The 20121-nt window shown below is 37.2% G+C and overlaps 1 protein-coding gene across 1 annotated transcript in view; it reads left to right on the top strand.

The window, feature by feature from the left end:
* Positions 1–20121, top strand: part of LOC150099824 (treslin-like) — a 290982-nt gene that overhangs the window by 237810 nt on the left and 33051 nt on the right. Inside the window, exons 13-14 of the mRNA XM_090403686.1 lie at positions 6422–6521; positions 17905–18118. Coding sequence (XP_090259812.1) covers positions 6422–6521; positions 17905–18118 — 314 coding nt within the window. The remainder of the gene's footprint in view (positions 1–6421; positions 6522–17904; positions 18119–20121) is intronic.

Here is a 20121-nt window from a genome sequence, read left to right as displayed (position 1 = left end):
TGAATGACTATCTGGGAGGTTGTAGCTTAAGTTGTTATTTAGATGAACAGGATTGAAGATGATTTCTCTAGATTCCACAATTTTCTCTCTATTTCGTCACTGCAACGGAAGATGTTAGTAGATTTTTCCCAGCAGACTTTGTGACTTTGGTTATCATCATTAGGATTAGCCGAGAAAAGGATATGACTTGATAATGCACTCGCTCGCTGTCGCTTGTAAGTAATGTCTCTCGTGTTCTTCTATACGCATTTTGACAGATTTGTCTGTCTACCCGAAATAAGGAATATCGCAGTCACATGGTATTTGAGTTGATGATGACAAAGTTTTGGGTGGCTAATTAAGGAACGGATCTTTGGGAGTGGAGTGAACAAGGTTCTGATATTGTATTTTATTAGAACTTTTGCTAATTTGTGTGAAACAGTACTTATGTAAGGAATAGATATATTGCCTTTGAATCTATTTGTTTCTTCTGAGTGATATCTAGGAAGATTAAGAAGGAATTTGTCAATGATTTTCTTGGAATATCCATTAACTTCGAAAGAAGTTTACAGATGGTTTATTTCTGTAAGCAGTTCATTCTTCTTGATGACCCGAATGACAAATCTGTCAAATTGCATATGGAAGAACACATGAGGGACATTACTTACAAGAGACAGCAGGCCAGTGCATTATCAAGTCATATCCTTTTCTTGGCTAATCCTAATGATGTAAGCCAAAGTGACAAAGTCTGCTGGGAAAAATCTACTAACATCTTTCGTTGCAATAATGAACTAGAGAGAAAAATCGTAGAATCTAGGGAAATCATCTTCAATCCTGTTCATCTAAATAATAACTTGAGTCACAACCTCCCAGATAGTCATTCAGCTGTAATCATGTTCACTAGATGCTACTAGCAAGTACTTTCCCAACAATACCACAAACGAAAGAACAGCTTTAAATACAACCACAACGTTTTAATGTTAATTATGTATAGAGACTCTCTATGATGTTCTTAGTTTATTTAAGCTTCAGTGTTTTTTCTTTTTTCTTTCTTTTATAATGTCACCTGATGAAGGCTGTTACAAGCCGAAACTAGTAGTGTTTTAATATTAAAACCTTTTTACTTAAATCTCGGTTCTAGTCATATGAAAATTTTTTACCTTGGGGATAATATATATTAAGGATACCAAGTAATTTTAGGGGAGCTTAAGGGTCAAAGCTGTATAACTGAGAGTAGACCTCCACATAGCCTTTAAAGGAATGCGGAGAACCGACCAGGGCTTCTGACCTAATGTCCAATCCTCACCTTCTCGTGGTGCACCCTGTTGGGTATCTACTTGGATATACTGAACGAACGAGGATGGGCTGGCAATTTGGGATTTAGCCAACCAAATTGTATTCTTATTGGTTAAACCAAAATAAAAAAATGATGGTACAACATGACAAAATTTCATGCCGGCTGGGGCGTCGCCCGGTTAAACAAGTCCCCTGTTGTTTTCGCCAGAGAACCATGGCGAACAGTGAAAAGTCAGCTACTGGAACAAATCTGAAAACAAACAATAACTCAACATCACCAGAGTTAAAGATCGGTACTATCAACATAAGAAGTCTGAATAGCAAAGAAATGGAGCTAGATGAGGAATTAGATAACTACCAGATCGACATAATAGGGGTGACTGAAACAAAAAAGACAAAAACTGGTGAAATCTTTCTGAGCAATAAATACAAAATGTTATATTCAGGCAATAACAATCAAGGAAAAGAAGGAGTAGCCATAGTATTCAACACAAAATATGAGGCTAATCTTCTTGAATGGCAGTCAGTCTCAAGTAGAATAATGTGGGCAAATATGAGAATGGGGAACTGGACAATGAGACTTATTTGTGCCTATGGTCCCACAGAAGGTTCTACTAAGGTAGAAGCGGAGGAATTTTTTGAGGCTTTAGAAAAAGCAACTGACACAATCAAAAAGGAAAAGTTGGTCCTTGTTGGGGATCTAAATAGCAGAGTAGGAAATGATTTTGAGACATACAAAAATATTTTCGGAAAATTTGGAGAAAAGAGCAAAGCTAATAATAATGGCAAATATCTGTTGGATTTCTGCTCAGGACATGGAGTGGTTATTACTAACACCATGTTCCAACATAAAAATGTGCACAAATTCACATGGAGAGAAGAGGCTAGGAATAAGAAAAGTCTCATTGACTATATTCTTGTCGATAGTGATGTTTTCTCCCTGGTGCAGGACACCAGAGTGTACAGAGGATTTGAAATTGGAAGTGATCACTATTTAGTCTTGAGCAGGATAAAATTGAATTTCATATTGAAAAGAATAACATGTAAGAAAGTTTTAAAGCAAATAAAAGTTGAGCAGCTCCCAGATGTGAACTGTAGATTAAAATACACAAAGATTATTGAAGAAAAAATGAAAGAGTTTGAGAACAGGAATCAAACCTTGGATATTCAGTGGCAAACTCTGAAGAAAACATTGATTGATTCTGCCAGAGAGGCATGTGGTGAGGTTGTCTGCAAGGATAGCAAAATCAGAACTCCCTGGTGGACACATGCCTCTCTGGCAGAATCAATCAATGTGCAGTGAAGGAAAAGAAGAAAGCATATCAAAAGTTCCTGTCAAATAAGTCAGCTAGTGCTCTTAGAGAATACAGAGAAAAATGCAAGAATGCTAAATACTGTGTAAAACTAGCTAAACAAAAGTCATGGGAGGACTTTGGCAAGAATATAGAAAATAAATATCAAGAAGTGGCAAGATATTCTGGAGGTTATTGAAGAAGCTTAAGAATGGAGGAAAGAGTGCTATAAAAGGAATTAGAGATGATAAAGGTGACATGAAAATGGGAGAAAAAAATATCCTTGAAGTATGGAGTAATTACTTTGAAAAACTGCTAAATGAAACAAGCAGTGATGACAGCAGAGTGGTAAAAAAACACTCAACAGGCATCCAGTCAGGAACACATATCCATACTTGAAGTAGAAAAAGCCATCAAAGGCTTGAAATGTGGAAAGGCAGCAGGAGTAGATGATATTCGACCAGAAATGCTGAAGTATGGTGGTATAAGAGTCTTACAGTGGCTGCACTGCATAGTTCAGAAAGCCTGAACAGAGGGACGAATTCCTGATGATTGGAGTAGAGCTCTCATAGTACCCATATATAAAAAGGGAAATAAAACTGAATGTGAGAATTACAGAGGTATTTCCCTACTGAGTGTTCCTGGCAAGATTTATGCAAGTATACCTGAGAAATGGTTCGAGAAGAATTGTGGAAGAAAAGCTTTTTGAAGAACAAGCTGGATTCAGGCCAAATAGAGGCTGTCAGGATCAGATCTTTGATTTAAGACAGATAGTCGAGAAATCATGGAAATATAACAAAGATCTATTTAAGTTTTGTCGATTTATAAAAGGCATATGACAAGGTGCCAAGAGAGAAGCTATTCAATATTCTACAGTTATATGGTGTCAATAGGGCATTATATCAAGCAATACTTAGTCTTTATTTGAGTTGTAAGTCACAGCAGTTAGAATTGAAGTACAGGAAGATGGTTTAATGTTAAATCTGGTATGATACAAGGATATACATTATCCCTTCTGTTATTCATTATCTATGTGGATCACATTATGAAGGAAAGTGGTATTAAACATGATATCAGAATTGGAGATGTTAATGTCAGCTCTTTGCTTATGCGGATGATGTTATACTTCTAAATAAATCCGCTGAAAGTCTGAAAGATTCTCTGACTAAATTGAATAACTCTTGTAATAGATATGGTATGAAGGTCAGCAATAAAAAGACAAAGACAATGAAAATAGGCAGAATCATTGAAAATGTCAGCTGTGTTGTGAATGGAGAACCTGTGGATCAAGTAAAACATTTCAGCTACTTAGGCACGATTTTTAGTGCAGATGGTAAATTAAATATAGAAATAGACAACAGAATCAGCAAAGCTGGTATGGTGGGAAGTCAATTGAATAAATTCATATGGAATAAGAGAGAAATTAGTCAGAACACTAAATTAGCGGTATACAAGACAGTGTTCAAACCAGTTTTAACTTATGGATCTGAGAGCTGGGTCGGTAGTAAAACACTTGACGAAAGACTAGAGACCGCAGATATGAGAGTCCTGAGAAAGATTAGAGGTGTGAACAGATGCCATCAATGGCAATATCATATTAAAAATTGAGGATATTAGGGAAGAACATGACATTGTCAGCATCCAGGAATGCGTTAGCAGAGCTAATCTCAGGTGGTATGGTCACTTAAATAGAATGGGAGAGGAAAGATTAGCAAAACAAGTGTTCTCTGCCAGGTTGGCAGGAAAACGACCTAGAGGAAGACCAAGATATAGGTGGATTGATATGGTACAAAGTGCCTTAGACGATAGAAATATAAGATCTGATAATGTTGGAGTCTTGACAAGTAACAGACTGATTTGGAGGAAAATTGTAGATAGGAAGTTAGTAATGATGTAATTTTTTTCATGTAGTACTATCATATCCTGTACACCCCTTGAGGGTACATGGCAGGAATTTGATGATGATGAAGATGATGATAATAATGAGTAATTTTATAAACTTGGTTTTTTTACTCCTTCTCCCACTGGATGGAAAAAGAGGGAGAAGTAGACCCAGGAGAATGTGGTTTGAAGAATAAGCAAAACAGTTAAGTTTGTGCCTGAACGTAGTTCAAGTCTAAAAGGTAGTGCAATTCCAGGGCAGCTCGTTGTAAAGGTGGGTAAAGCTCTGATCACTATTCTTAATATTTCCCATAATGTAAAACACATCTCACTAGAAGATGTATACTGTTATACATTATGGATGGGGGGGTCACTACCCAGACCGATGTCAACCTTTTTTGAGGTCTCCTCAGTGAGTAGCTAGACCCTGAAATACCAAGGTTTTTAGTAATACAGAATCTAATCAACTTTACCTATACAAGTTGCTACAAGATGCTTTTACTTTGAATAAGAAACTATAGATGAGATAAAGATGTGAAAATTTTTTACCTTGGGGAAAATATATATTAAGGATACCAAGTAATTTTATAAACTTGGTTTTTTTACTCCTTCCACCAAGTAAGCAAAACAGTTAAGTTTGTGCCTCAACGTAGTTCAAGTCTAAAAGGTAGCGCAACACTAGGGCAACTTGTTGTAAAGGTGGGTAAAGTTCTGATCACTATAAAAAAACCAAGTTTATTAAATTACTTGGTATCCTTAATATATATTATCCCCAAGTTAAAAAATTTTCACATCTTTATCTCATCCAGAGTTTCTTATTCAAAGTAAAAGCATCTTTTACTTTGGACTTTTACTTTTATTTTTCTTTTACTTTTATTTTGGACTCGTGAAAAACTTTGTGAAAGCAATGAATCAGGAAGAAGCAGGGTTTTGGTATTAGAAATAAAATATTTCTCAAAATAAGTGATGCAGAAGTAAAGGAAAGCATTTTCATTTTGCCAGAAATTAGATTGTTAATGAAATCCCAAATATGATCAAGTTCCAAACCAAAAGGAAGCTAATGCATGGATACATTTTAAGTTAGTTGCAGAAAACTTCTTGGGCAACCACAAATCTTCAGATTACAAAGAAATCGTTTCTTCTATGCTCAGAGCATATCATAACATGCTATGCAAGATGTCTCTGAAAATACACTTTCTGGACTCCCATCTGGAGTTTTTCCCCAGAACATATCTGCCCATTAGTAATTAACATGGTGAGGAGTTTCATCAACGGATTATGAGAATGGAAGGCAGGTATAAGGGAAAATGGAGTCGTGCTATGTTAGCTGATTACTCTTGGGGTCTGAAACAGGAAACACAAAAGTTCATCTTATAAACAGAAGGCATTAATACAATCATTCTAGTTGATTTTCATTCTGCATGTATGATATTGTTAATAGTGTGTGTGCGTGTCATAAAAAAACTTGCATCTCATGTCGTAAATATAGACTTGTTTTTCAAAAACTATACGTGATAAGAAAAAATTAAAAACTTATTTGAAATCGGTATGAGAAATTGAGTAAGAATTGCACACAGCTGGAAAGGAAACAAAAAAGTCTAAATTTTTTGGACAGTGAATTATCTTTGTCATATGAATTAACCAATTTTGATAGAACTGTCACCATTTTGTGGTGACAGTTCTATCTTTGACAAGACAGTAAATCCAGTTTTATGTCTTTTACATTTAGTGCAGGCTATTCAAAAAATATATATTCAAAATAGCCCAGTAAGAGTTCCTATTTTATTTTCATAGTAATTATACTAGATTTGTCACAATTCTACAATAATCAGTAGTATGCTTTGCATTTTCTTTCTTCTTATTCTTCTTTTTTTTTTTTTTTTTTTTTTTTTTTTTTTACAAATGAGTTCTTTTATGAAAACTTTATATATTTTTTATTTAATTAAATGTCTTAATTACTTTTATCTTAATAGACCTAGAATCCAGAATACAACTTTATTTGTGACTCAAGCAAAACGTCAGATATTGGTGCCACAGTCAATGCTTGCCAAATCCAAAACAAGAAGTTATAAGGTATCTTTACATATAGATGGAAACTTATGTATACTATTTTATACTATACAGAGTATTAATAATAACATATTAATAACTTTGTCTCTGGGAGACTTCTATAAGGTGATAAAAGAATCTATACGTACACTATAAAGGTAATGTTAATTAATTAGAAATTATCTAACTTAATAGTATATCAATTTGTTGTCATGTTTTATGAAAAGCTTGGGGTGGTACTCATTGGGAAAAAAAGCCTATTGTTCAAAAAAAGATATAGATGGAATTAAGGAAAGTTAGGATAAATTTACAGTTAGGCTGTTTATTTGTTGTTCATGTTCATAAATGATTAGAGGAAATGGGAATGGGAGTGGTCAGTTCAGCAGAATGATGCCCATGTGATAGTACCTGAATTAAAAAAAGCATAATGCGGAAATAGTGTCTGTGGCAAAGTGACTAGAGGGAGTCTGTGTATATATGTGTGTCTAAAAAAGGAAGATTGCTTAATAAGTAATCCCTCTCTTACAGAATATCCATTTCCACACAATCACAAATTCTTAGGTTTAGGCACACCACCCGAAATATGATACCAATATTCTAATGTTGGTCAGGTTTGAGAATCAGAAAATGTTAGAAGTTGTTTTGGAGAGAAGCAGTAGCAGGTTGAATAGGTTATTGGTTATATGTTTCTGCCAGGATAAGCTGGATGTGAAGGTTAGCCCAAGAATGGAAAACTGATCTTGAAAGGATGTCAGAACATTATCAGAAGCTAGCCAGAATGCCATCTTTCGTGCAAGTAATACGTGAGGACTGTTTAATAGCATTGAAATTCACTAAGCTGCATTCACCCTACATGAGAATGATGGGAAGATCAGTGTTTAAGACAGATGTTATGACAGATCTTGAGGCTCAATCATTTGACTACTATAGGATTTCTCAAATGAAGACAAGGAACAAAGGGTACTGTCATTAGCAAAACTAACATTTGAAGTCAGAGAAGGTCATTGATGTAAAGAAGGAAGAGCAAGGTAAGAGTACAGAATTCTGGTGTTTTCACATAGGATTTCTCATAAAGAAATCCTATGTGAGGAAGCCATCTGCTATGATGCAAAGAACTACTAGAAAGGAAGCTGGCAAACCAGTCACAAAGACAGAAGGAACACTAAGATTATAGCTTGTTGAGATGGTCTCGATTCCAGGCACAATCAAATGCCTTTGAAATATTAGGAGTGACTGCATGAGTTTCTCCTATTCTTTTCATGGCCTGTGTCCAAAGGTGGGTAAGGTTAAAGAGAGAAGTCTGCTTTAGAATGAGAATGGTAGAATTCATATTGGTGATCACTAATTAATCGATGGCCTCCACTTAGTGTGAAGAAGCTGGTTTTTGATAACTTTTCCACTGCTTAGGAGAGTGCTGAGGTGAGAGTGGGATGATTGATGGCTGACTTTTGTATCCCTTTTTTTTAGGTAGTCTGGATTAATTATTTGTGTTGCATCGTGACTAATAGCAAATAATTGGGCTTTACTTCCTATGTGATCTGTGCAGTTAGAGAAGGGGAGCTAGTTTATATGTTTTGAACATTATTCTGCTAGCAAGGTAATCTCAAAATTTGGGTAATTGGACTGTATGAAATCACTTTTTAGAGTAGTGTAGTTGCTTGAGTGAAGAAAGAGTGATAAAGGTCACAAATGAAAGTTATAAAGTGATGTTGAGCCAGAGCAGACCAAAAAATGGGAATACTAAGTTTGATAGCCTTTGACAAGGAACATCTAATTTGACAAAAGCAAATGTTCCTCTCTCGTGAGTGTATTGAGATAGAGAAAAAATGGAAGAATACTAACCAATAGATTTATTTCTGAGTTTAATGATGAATAATTAATAGAAGGAGACCATTTAAGGGTCAAACCTTGATAACTGTTAAGAGACCTGCACATAATCTTCAAGGCATGCACAAAACCAACTAAAGTTTCTGAGCTAGTGTCCAGTTCTCACTTTCATGTGGTGCATCACATTAGTAGGTACCAAATGAGCAAACTGTGTGGCAATTTGGGACTTAGCCAGCTAAATTGTAATCTAGATTGTCTTAAACCAGAAACAAAAATGATGAAATTTCATGTCAGCTGGGTCATCACCTATTAATGTCCCTGCTATTTTCATCAGGGAACCAAGGCAAACAGTGACATGTCAACTACTGGAACAAACTCAACATCAGAAAAGAAATTGAACTGACAGATGAACTAGAAAAGTACCACATGGACATGATTGGTATTACTACGCCAAAGAAAATAAAAACAGGTGTAATACTGCTGAATAATAAATATATAATGTTATATTTGGCCAATAACAATCAAGGAAAAGAAGCAGTGGAGATAAACTGCTTGATTGCAGTATAGTTTCAAGTAGAGTTATATCAGCAAACTTAAAAATGGGCAATTGGACAATGAATTTCTGGATTCATTGTCCAAGGCAGCAGACAAAAAGAAAACAAAAACCAATTCTTGTTAGAGATCTAAACAATAGAGTAGGAAATGAATTCCAGGCATATAGAAATATTTTGAAGAAATTTGGACAAAAGAACAAAGCTAATATACACCCTCTGTCCAAAAAGAAACCGAACTTTTGATAGAAAAAAAAACACAGGCCAATTATAATTATTCAAGTCATAGAGTAGGAAATGAATTCCAGGCATATAGAAATATTTTGAAGAAATTTGGACAAAAGAACAAAGCTAATATACACCCTCTGTCCAAAAAAAAGAAACCGAACTTTTGATTTAAAAAAAAAAAAAAAAACAGGCCAATTATAATTATTCAAGTCATTTATTTCCATGGGGTGCTTAAGGGTCAAAGCTGTATAACTGAGAGGAGACCTCCACATAGCCTTTAAAGGAATGCGGAGAACCGACCAGGGCTTCTGACCTAATGTCCAATCCTCACCTTCTCGTGGTGCACCCTGTTGGGTATCTACTTTGATACTGAACGAACGAGGATGGGCTGGCAATTTGGGATTTAGCCAACCAAATTGTATTCTTATTGGTTAAACCAAAATAAAAAATGATGGTACAACATGACAAAATTTCATGCCAGCTGGGGCGTCGCCCGGTTAAACAAGGCCCCCGTTGTTTTTGCCAGGGAACCAGGGCGAACAGCGAAAAGTCAGCTACTGGAACAAATCTGAAAACAAACCCCAACTCAACATCACCAGAGTTAAAGATCGGTACTATCAACGTAAGAAGCCTGAATGGCAAAGAAATGGAGCTAGCTGAGGAATTAGATAAGTATCAGATCGACATAATAGGGGTGACTGAAACAAAAAAGACCAAAACTGGTGAGATCTTTCTGAGCAATAAATACAAAATGTTATATTCAGGCAATAACAATCAAGGAAAAGAAGGAGTAGCCATAGTATTCAACACAAAATACGAGGCTAATCTTCTTGAATGGCAGTCAGTCTCAAGTAGAGTAATGTGGGCAAATATGAGAATGGGGAACTGGACAATGAGACTTATTTGTGCCTATGGTCCCACAGAAGGTTCTACTAAGGTAGAAGTGGAGGAATTTTTTGAGGCTTTAGAAAAAGCAACTGACACAATGAAAAAGGAAAAGTTGGTCCTTGTTGGGGATCTAAATAGTAGAGTAGGAAATGATTGTGAGACATACAAAAATATTTTGGGAAAATTTGGAGAAAAGAGCAAAGCTAATAATAATGGCAAATATCTGTTGGATTTCTGCTCAGGACATGGACTGGTTATTACTAACACCATGTTCCAACATAAAAATGTACACAAATTCACATGGAGGGAAGAGGCTAGGAATAAGAAAAGTCTCATTGACTATGTTATTGTTGATAGTGATGTTTTCTCCCTGGTGCAGGACACCAGAGTGTACAGAGGATTTGAAATTGGAAGTGATCACTATTTAGTCTTGAGCAGGATAAAATTGAATTTCATATTGAAAAGAATAACATGTAAGAAAGTTTTAAAGCGAATAAAAGTTGAGCAGCTCTCAGATGTAAACTGTAGACTAAAATACAGAAATATTATTGAAAAGAAAATGAAAGAGTTTGAGAACAGGAATCAAACCTTGGAGATTCAGTGGCAAACTCTGAAGGAAACATTGATTGATTCTGCCAGAGAGGCATGTGGTGAGAAAAAAAAATCAGAACTCCCTGGTGGACACAGGAAGTTAAAGAGGCAGTGAAGGAAAAGAAGAAAGCATATCAAAAGTTCCTGTCAAATAAGTCAGCTAGTGCTCTTAGAGAATACAGAGAAAAATGCAAGAATGCTAAATACTGTGTAAAACTAGCTAAACAAAAGTCATGGGAGGACTTTGGCAAGAATATAGAAAATAAATATCAAGAAGTGGCAAGATATTCTGGAGGTTGTTGAAGAAGCTTAAGAATGGAGGAAAGAGTGCTATAAAAGGAATTAGAGATGATAAAGGTGACATGAAAATGGGAGAAAAAAATATCCTTGAAGTATGGAGTAATTACTTTGAAAAACTGCTAAATGAAACAAGCAGTGATGACAGCAGAGTGGTAAAAAAACACTCAACAGGCATCCAGTCAGGAACACATATCCATACTTGAAGTAGAAAAAGCCATCAAAGGCTTGAAATGTGGAAAGGCAGCAGGAGTAGATGATATTCGACCAGAAATGCTGAAGTATGGTGGTATAAGAGTCTTACAGTGGCTGCACTGCATAGTTCAGAAAGCCTGAACAGAGGGACGAATTCCTGATGATTGGAGTAGAGCTCTCATAGTACCCATATATAAAAAGGGAAATAAAACTGAATGTGAGAATTACAGAGGTATTTCCCTACTGAGTGTTCCTGGCAAGATCTATGCAAGTATACTTGAGAAGCGGTTGAGAAGAATTGTGGAAGAAAAGCTTGGTGAAGAACAAGCTGGATTCAGGCCAAATAGAGGCTGTCAGGATCAGATCTTCACTTTACGACAAATAGTCGAGAAAGCATGGGAATATAACAAAGATCTGTATTTAAGTTTTGTCGATTTGGAAAAGGCATATGACAAGGTGCCAAGAGAGAAGCTATTCAATACGCTGCAGTTATATGGTGTCAATGGGGCATTATATCAAGCAATACTTAGTCTTTATTTGAGTTGTGAGTCAGCAGTTAGAATTGAAGGAAGTACAGGAAGATGGTTTAATGTTAAATCTGGTGTGAGACAAGGATGTACATTATCCCCTCTGTTATTCATTATCTATATGGATCACATTATGAAGGAATGTGGTATTAAACCTGATATCAAAATTGGAGATGTTAATGTCAGCTCTTTGCTTTATGCGGATGATGTTATACTTCTAAATAAATCCGCTACAAGTCTGCAAGATTCTCTGACTAAATTAAATAGCTGTTGTAATAGATATGGTATGAAGGTCAGCAATAAAAAGACAAAGACAATGAAAATAGGCAGAATCCTTGAAAATGTCAACTGTGTTGTGAATGGAGAACCTGTGGAACAAGTAAAACATTTCAGCTACTTAGGCACAATTTTTACTGAAGATGTTAAACTAAATATAGAAATAGACAACAGAATCAGCAAAGCTGGTATCGTGGGAAGTCAATTGAATAAATTCATATGGAATAAGAAAGAAATTAGTCGGAACACTAAATTAGCTGTATACAAGACTGTGTTCAAACCAATTTTAACTTATGGATCTGAGAGCTGGGTCAGAAGTAAAACACTTGACCAAAGACTAGAGACCGCAGATATGAGAGTCCTGAGAAAGATTAGAGGCATGAACAGATGGCATCAATGGCAATATCATATTAAAAATGAGGATATTAGGAAAGAACTTGACATTGTCAGCATCCAGGAATGTGTTAGCAGAGCTAATCTCAGATGGTATGGTCACTTAAATAGAATGGGAGAGGAAAGATTAGCAAAACAAGTGTTCTCTGCCATGTTGGCAGGAAAACGACCCAGAGGAAGACCAAGATATAGGTGGATTGATACGGTACAAAGTGCCTTAGACGATAGAAATATAAGATCTGATAATGTTGGAGTCTTGACAAGTAACAGACTGATTTGGAGGAAAATTGTAGATAGGAAATTAATAATGATGTAAATTTTTCATGTAGTACTATCATATCCTGTACACCCCTTGAGGGTACATAGCAGGAATTTGATGATGATGATGATGATGATGATGATGATGATTTATTTCCATCAATATACTCTCCCTCAGCTTCAATACAGCTTTTGGCACTGTCAATTAATTCGTTAAATGAGTTTTTTATATCGGTTTTTGGGATACTGTTGAGGGTTGTGGTTACTCCCGCTTGAACGTTTTCAATGGTGTCGTATCACTTTCCTTTCATGGGCAAATGAAGTCGGGGGAAGAGAATAAAAGTCACAGGGTGCTAAATCAGGTGAATACAGTGAGTGATCCAACACACAAACTTGGTTTTTGCTCAAAAACTGTCTCACAATGTTCGAACGATGAGATAGTTCATTATCGTACAAAAGTGACCAGCTGCCTGCATCACGATATTCATGCCGCACGCGACGAATTCTCGCTATCAATCGCTTCAAAACTTCAAGATAAAACTCACCATTGACCGTTTGGCCAGGCAGAACGAATTCTTTGTGGATGCCCTTGGAATCATAAAAACAAATCAGCATTGTCTTTACTTTTGACTTCTCCAAGCGACTTTTTTTCAGATGCCCCTCTTCTGGTGGTCTCTACTCAGCACTCTGGTGCTTTGTTTTGGGCTCATACTCAAAACACCATGTTTTGTCACCAGTAACGATCGTTTCAAGGAAGATTGAGTCCTACAAGCGGTTTTAATGAGGTCTTTGCAGTGTTCAATTCGATGCATTTTTTGGTCGTCAGTCAACTTGTGCGGAACAAATACATACATACATCTTCAAAGCTGACCTCTCCTAATTGGGTTGTGGGGGCAGCAGCTACAAGAGGAACTTTCATTGGTCATGATCCTCCGCCACCAAGCTCAGGTGTTCTGGTGGGACTCCCAAACATGCCCTCCCAAGGTTTTGGGTATAATCTATCCAGTGAGTCCTTGGCTTTCCACGTGGCCTCCCACCCTCTGGCTTGACAAAGAGAGCCTGCTGGGGGAGCCTTTTTTGTGGCATTCTGACCAGGTGCCCATACCAACATAACTGTGATCTCTCAACGCAGAGAAGGAACGGTTGAGTATTGAAGATTTCCCAAATTGCAGAGCTTCTGTCTCTGTCGAGTCTTGTTAGCCCTGCAACCCCTCGAAGGAACCTCATTTCAGCTGCTTAGATTCGTGTCCGCATTCTTTCAGTCATTACCCAACTCCTGTGATCATAGGTGAGGATGGGGACATAGACTGTATTGAAGACAGCCAGCTTTGCTTTCTGACTTAACTCCCACTTCAATACTACCAAACAGCCAAGCTTCCGCAATATTGCACTTGTTAAGCCAATTCGAGTATCTAGCTCTACGTCCCATTTTCCATCATTCGTGAATATGGACCCAAGGTATTTAAACTTCTCCACCTGTCCCATTGGGACTCCACTTACATTTAAAGTGCACTGGGATGGTTGTCTTGAGACCACAAACGTTTCAGTTTTGGCCACACTGATCTTCATTCCGGCATCTGCACAAACAGCTACAAACCGATTCAGGGTCCACTGGAGGTGATCTGTGGAAGAGCTAAGCAGAACTAGGTCATCAAAAAGCAGACATCCAATGCTACATCTTCCAATTCTGACACACTCACTGCCTCGGCTGTGCCTATCAATCCAGTCCATAAATATTATGAAAAGGAGGGGTGACAGAACACACCCTTGGCAGAGGCCAATGGAGACTGTGAAAGGTTCAGACTTTGTGCTGTTTACCCTGACACAAAACTGTGGGTATTCATACAGGGACTTGATGGCAGCTAATAGTTGGCCATCCACTCCATACTCCTGTACTACTTGCCAAAGCTTATCCCGAGGAACCTGGTCATATGCCTTCTCCAAGTCCACAAAACATGTGTAGACATTCTTGGCATATTCCCAAGATTTCTCGAAGACTTGCCTTAAAGTGAAGATTTGGTCAGTTGTGCTTCTTCCAGGACGAAAGCCACATTGTTCTTCCTGTAACTTTGACTCAACTATGCTCCTGCACCTTCTTTCCAAGCACCTAGCATATACTTTCCCAGGTAGGTTGAGCAGAGAGATGCCACGATAGTTGCTGCAATCTCTCTGTTCTCCCTTCTTGAAGACTGGTATTATTATGCCTGTTTGCCATTGCTTTGGTGCTCGCCCAGATATCCAAGCAGCCTGACATACTCAAGTCAGCCAAAGAACGTCATCTCGATTTAAGGCTTTTAGCATTTCAGGCCGAATTTCATCATCACCAGCAGCCTTGCCCGATTTTATTGCTAAATGGACCTCTTCTGCTGTAAGACTAGTCATTGCTCCGATCTGCACCTCTTGGATGTCCACAACTGTTAGGCCACCTGGGTTAAGAAGGCTCTCAAAGTATTCCCTCCATCTGTGAAGGATATCCTTCTCGGTTGTTAAAAGCACCATCAGAGGCCTTAATTGCCCTTGCTGTGCACGATTTTCTCCCTCGAAGGCGGCGGATGGTCTGCCAGAATACTTTGTTCAAAATCTCTTTGAACCTGGAGGAAAAGTCATCTGCAAAATTCTTCCTCACAGCCTCATTTTCCAATGCCTCCCATTTCGCGGTATAGCTGCTTAGGCCTACCAGCGTTGATGGTAGCATCTGGTTTCTGAAGCCGTAGAGTGCAGACAACAAGGTGGTGGCCAGTTGATAGTTCTGCCCCTCTCTTCACACGAATGTCCAGCACTGGGGAACAAATCACAAATTCAATTTACGAAGGCCCAAACTCTTGGCCAAAATATTGTGCACAGTTGATTTTGGAATCTCTATTTCATCTTCAATCAATCTCACAGACGATTTCAGGTTTTCTTTGATGAAATCACTCACTTTTTGGATGTTAACTTCGTGTAGTCCAGTTTTTGGATTGCCCAGCTTTTCGTCGCCCTCAAGCGTCTCATGACCACTTTGAAATCGTTTAAACCACTTGTAAACTTGAGTACGGGATAAGCATTCATCACCGTATGCTTTTTGAAGCATTTGATCAGTAAAACTTTTACCAAGTTTAACATAAAAGTTAATCGCGGCTCTCTGTTTGAAACTCATTTTCTGACCGTTCGTCAAAACACACTGTTACTCTGGTACTATTACTCAGCTTCTATTGAAACAAATGTCATAAACAGTTGACACAACACTAATGGAGGTTGCCACTTTCAACAACAAAAGGATACAACAGGTGGCGTCACTAGTTTCTTCTATTTTCGAAAAGTTCAGTTTCTTTTTGGACAGAGGATGTAGATAGGCTGATAGACAAGGAAATGCTGCTGGTGGTATCAGATTTCTGTACTAAAATCTAAGTACATAAGTAAGATCCTAGATATATGTACATTGTTATGATAATTCTCTCTCTCTTGTTCTTAAATATCAATCTTAACATTCTTAATAATTAAGGAAATGATATTTTCCCCTGTTGGCCATTCACCAGTTGCATAGATTATAAGAAACAGTGATATGTATATGTATAAATCAAATGTTTTCTATTTTTTTAATTTTGATAGCAGATGCTGTATCTAAAATTTCAGCACAGTTGTGTATGTGTGTGTGAATTCATGCCCAAGAGGTTATAAACCTCTGGTACATAGCACCATGGATGGGCAGAATTTCTTTTTTAATTGTATTAATTTTATATTTATTTTTTACATAATTCAGAAACCCTTCTCTAGTGCTTAAATGTGGAAATTTTTCGATCTATTTCAGGCCTTCAGTAAGCAGAGATGACATTGAAATTCATCTCCTACCTAAAGCATGCCCATGACAAGATTTGAACCTGCATTGCCTGTTGATTGGAAAGCAGATATGCTAATCACTTAGCTGACTAGACTGGTTGGGACCTTATGTTAAATTTCAGAATGAAAAAAAATTTTACTCAAAGGGATTTTTGGTTCAATCTCAGAGGTCCCTACCCATCATTGAGCCACAAGTGGACAACAACTATCCATCAAACAAATGTTCTCAGAAGTGGGATATTAGGGTTATTCAAGGTGATATAACAGCACTGCAGCTGGCTTTGGGCCTTGTTCTTAACACATTAACTGCCATGTGAGTTGTATTTAACTCACGCTAGTTTTGAGCCCGTGGTCTCATGAAGCATATATAACTCACACATCTCTTTACCTTGGGAGCTGTGTGGTACGCAGGAAACTCATGCTGCCATGCTGTAACATACATGTTAAGTGATGGGTGGCCCCTTGGGCAAAACCTTGCAGTTGGTTCATGAAAATCTTACTGGTTGATGTTCTTATTGTTACAATTAATATTGACAATTTAATTCTAAAAACGTGGATCAAATGAATAGAAGTCAATAAATTTTTTTTTCTATTTATTTTTACCTAAATGTTACACTTAAGTCTGACAAGGCAAGAAAAACACTTTACCCAAATGAACTATTTTTCAAGTTTTCACATTACTTTGTACATTAGTAATTTTCAAGTTTTTATATTACTTTTTTATTGATTTATGTTTAGGGAAAAGCGTTCTACACAGAAGTACACATTACATTTGCTGCATTTCCATGCTGTCTGTTTACATCTTTTCATGGCATATTCATGTCCTTTCTCAGCTTGTGTTTTTTCATAGCACACAGTATGTCTTCTTTATTAGAAAGGATCGTTTTTATTCTATTTTCGTAATAAAACACTGTGGTCCAAGGAAAAATTGTTTTTTTCTAGTATGACAGTCAGTGTGTTAAACTATAGGAAAGAAGACGTTACAATACCAATCCCCCTTGCAGGTGAAGCCACCAATTGATTCTGTCAAAGCAGTGCATATATTTTACCAAGAATCTCCCTTTCCAGATATCTACAGGCTGCTCCACATGGCAAACCTGGCTACAGGGCATTGGATTCCAGTATGCTCTGGAGGGTAATGAGAAAAGTAAATAGATGAAGAGTCAGTACCATCATCAGAAGGTCCTTTCACCATGAACAGGTGTCCCACACACACACACAGAGAGTCCATTCATTGCATAACTGAATCCTAACTGTTATACGTAGTAAATACCAGATAATTTGATGCTCAAGGGGATCATCAGCTGTCTCTGTATTATAAAAAACTGTTTACTTTAGAACAAAAGTGGTGTTTGTTTGTTTGTTCTAGATTTGCAGATTGAAATTTTATGTTTAACTATATTATTTAACTACTGTGCTGCATTTTCTTGAAATGAATATGGCTACTATTTACAAGAAACTTGATCTTAACAATTATGTGCCATAACAATAGTTCATGTGAATGTAATACTTAATATTACAGCCTATTTGAAATTTTCAAGTGTATATATTTACTTACAGGTTCAAAAGCAAAAGAAACAAACATGTTCTTCCCCTGTGCAGATGTCTCTTTTATCATCATCATCATCATCGAAAAAAGTCCAAGAACCAGGTGAAGGCAAGGTTTGTAGGGTTAGGCGCAACCTTTTTGTGGATATTTTTCCCCTATCAGAATCTATTAACCAGAGTTCTGTGAAGCAAGATAAAAAAAACGGGATACCTACTACACCAAAAGGTCAGTATGTTTTATTTCAGAAATGCATCAGTCTATATAAAACATATGACTTAAGTCACACTTGGAAATATAGATACTTTATTCTAGCATTTTATACTAATGATGTTGCTACTTAAAAATATTTAATGAAGATAACTGGAAAAAATGTACAAATGTCCACAGTAGATTTGTGTGCAATATTTGGTAATTTTGTGTGGAACAGACAGTTTGAAGCAAACATTCATTTTCCTTGACATCCTGGGCCTTTTCTTAATGATCTCACTATCAAAATATATCATTGACAATTAGCTCCCTTTTTGTTATCTCTGACCATTATCATGGTTGTGTTTCTTTTTTTACAGATTGCTCTTCTCCCAGTCAATCTCAGCCTCATCCTGTGGTGACTACAGCAGTGGTGCCAATTGGGATGACCTTTGAGATTCCTATGCGTCTTTTCCATGGTCTAATTATTGCTTTTGCTCTCCTGATCTACTAACTGAAATTATTCTGCTGAGATAAATGTTTTTATTCCTCACTCCGCTAAAAACCCAACCCTTTGTTCACACCATTGTCATTGTTTTTTAACAAACATCCCAAAGCAGTCAAAGCTAAAAATGTAATATATGCTCAGATGGTTCAAATTAAAATCTCTAGCTTCTCACTCAGATTATACTACAGCCTGTAACAACTTAAAAAAAAAAAAAAAAGTCTGCATTGGGGGGGGGGTGCAAATGCACTAAGCTTGCTTTCTACTAAATGACAGTCTCTCCTTCTTGTCTCTTGCTTGAGCAGAACTTATGCCCTACTATTTTTCCACCTCTCTCTCTCTCTCTCTCTCTCTCTCTCTCTCTCATCATGATGGAGCAATAGTAACATCTTGTAAAGTAAACCTTTTGGCATCAGTCTTCTTCTCCTTCTCCTCCAACTCCTATTTAAACAACAAAGCAAATATCCTCCTCCAATTTCACAAACTATCCACAGTATGCCTTCTATGATTTTTTAGCACCACACTTGAAAAATACTCAGTAGCCATGATCTAATAAATCGCTACAGTTGTCCAAAATACTTGTGCACAAGAATTAACACCCATAATGCATCATCTTTACAAGCTGTTATGCTCACCTGTCAACTATCCAGCAAACTTTTATCCAGCCTGTTCCTAAAAAAAGTCAAATAAAAGTCTGCCATCAAACTGTTGTTCCATTGCCCTCACTTCACAACTCTTGAAAGTAGAAGGTCATCAACAACCAGCTTCTTTGCTACCTACGATCTGTATGTAGTGATGAAGCTGGTGATCACAGTATGAGGGTGTGATTGCTTGAAAAGTCTGGTAAATTTCCAATAGACGGTGACACAATTTATTCATTCATGCCAGTGTCGGCACGTATCATCTTTTTCATGATCCGAGCAATGCGTAATTCTCGTTTGGCAAACATTTAAAATGACCATGTTCACATTTTTCATAAAAATGGAGAAAAACGAGTTTTGTGCAGTGATAAAATACCTTTATTTGAAGAAGTGGACAGCAGCGCAGATCAAAGTTGAGTTAGATGCAGTTTGTGGGGACTCTGCACCAGGATTAAAGACTATTTATTTTTGAATAAATGAGTTTAAATGTGGTCGCAGGTCCATCGAAGATGAATCATGCTCCGGGCACCCGACTGAGGTCACTACGAAGGAAATGATTGACAAAATCCATGGCATCGTTATGGAAGACCGCCGGGTGAAAGTGTGTGAGATTGCTGAGATTGTAGGCATCTCAACTGATCGGGTGTATAATATCCTGCACGAAAAATTGCACATGAAAAAGCTGTGTGCACAATGGGTGCCACAATTGTTGACTATCAATCAAAAACACATGTGAAAAGACATTTCAACACGGTGTTTGGCGATCTTTAATCACGATTCGCAGGATTTTTTGCGTCGATTCGTGACTGTAAATGAAACTTGGATCCACCACTACACACCTGAGTCCAAGCAGCAGCAGTCAAAACAGTGGACAATTCCCGGTGAAAGAGCACCGA

Source organism: Typopeltis vanoorti, chromosome 14 (assembly GCF_054136105.1).
Source record: "Typopeltis vanoorti isolate ZY-2024b chromosome 14, IOZ_Tvanoo_1.0, whole genome shotgun sequence".
NCBI lineage: Eukaryota > Metazoa > Arthropoda > Arachnida > Uropygi > Thelyphonidae > Typopeltis > Typopeltis vanoorti.
The sequence above is the reverse complement of the archived record's forward strand: the minus strand, read 5'-3'. Positions and strand labels throughout refer to the sequence as shown.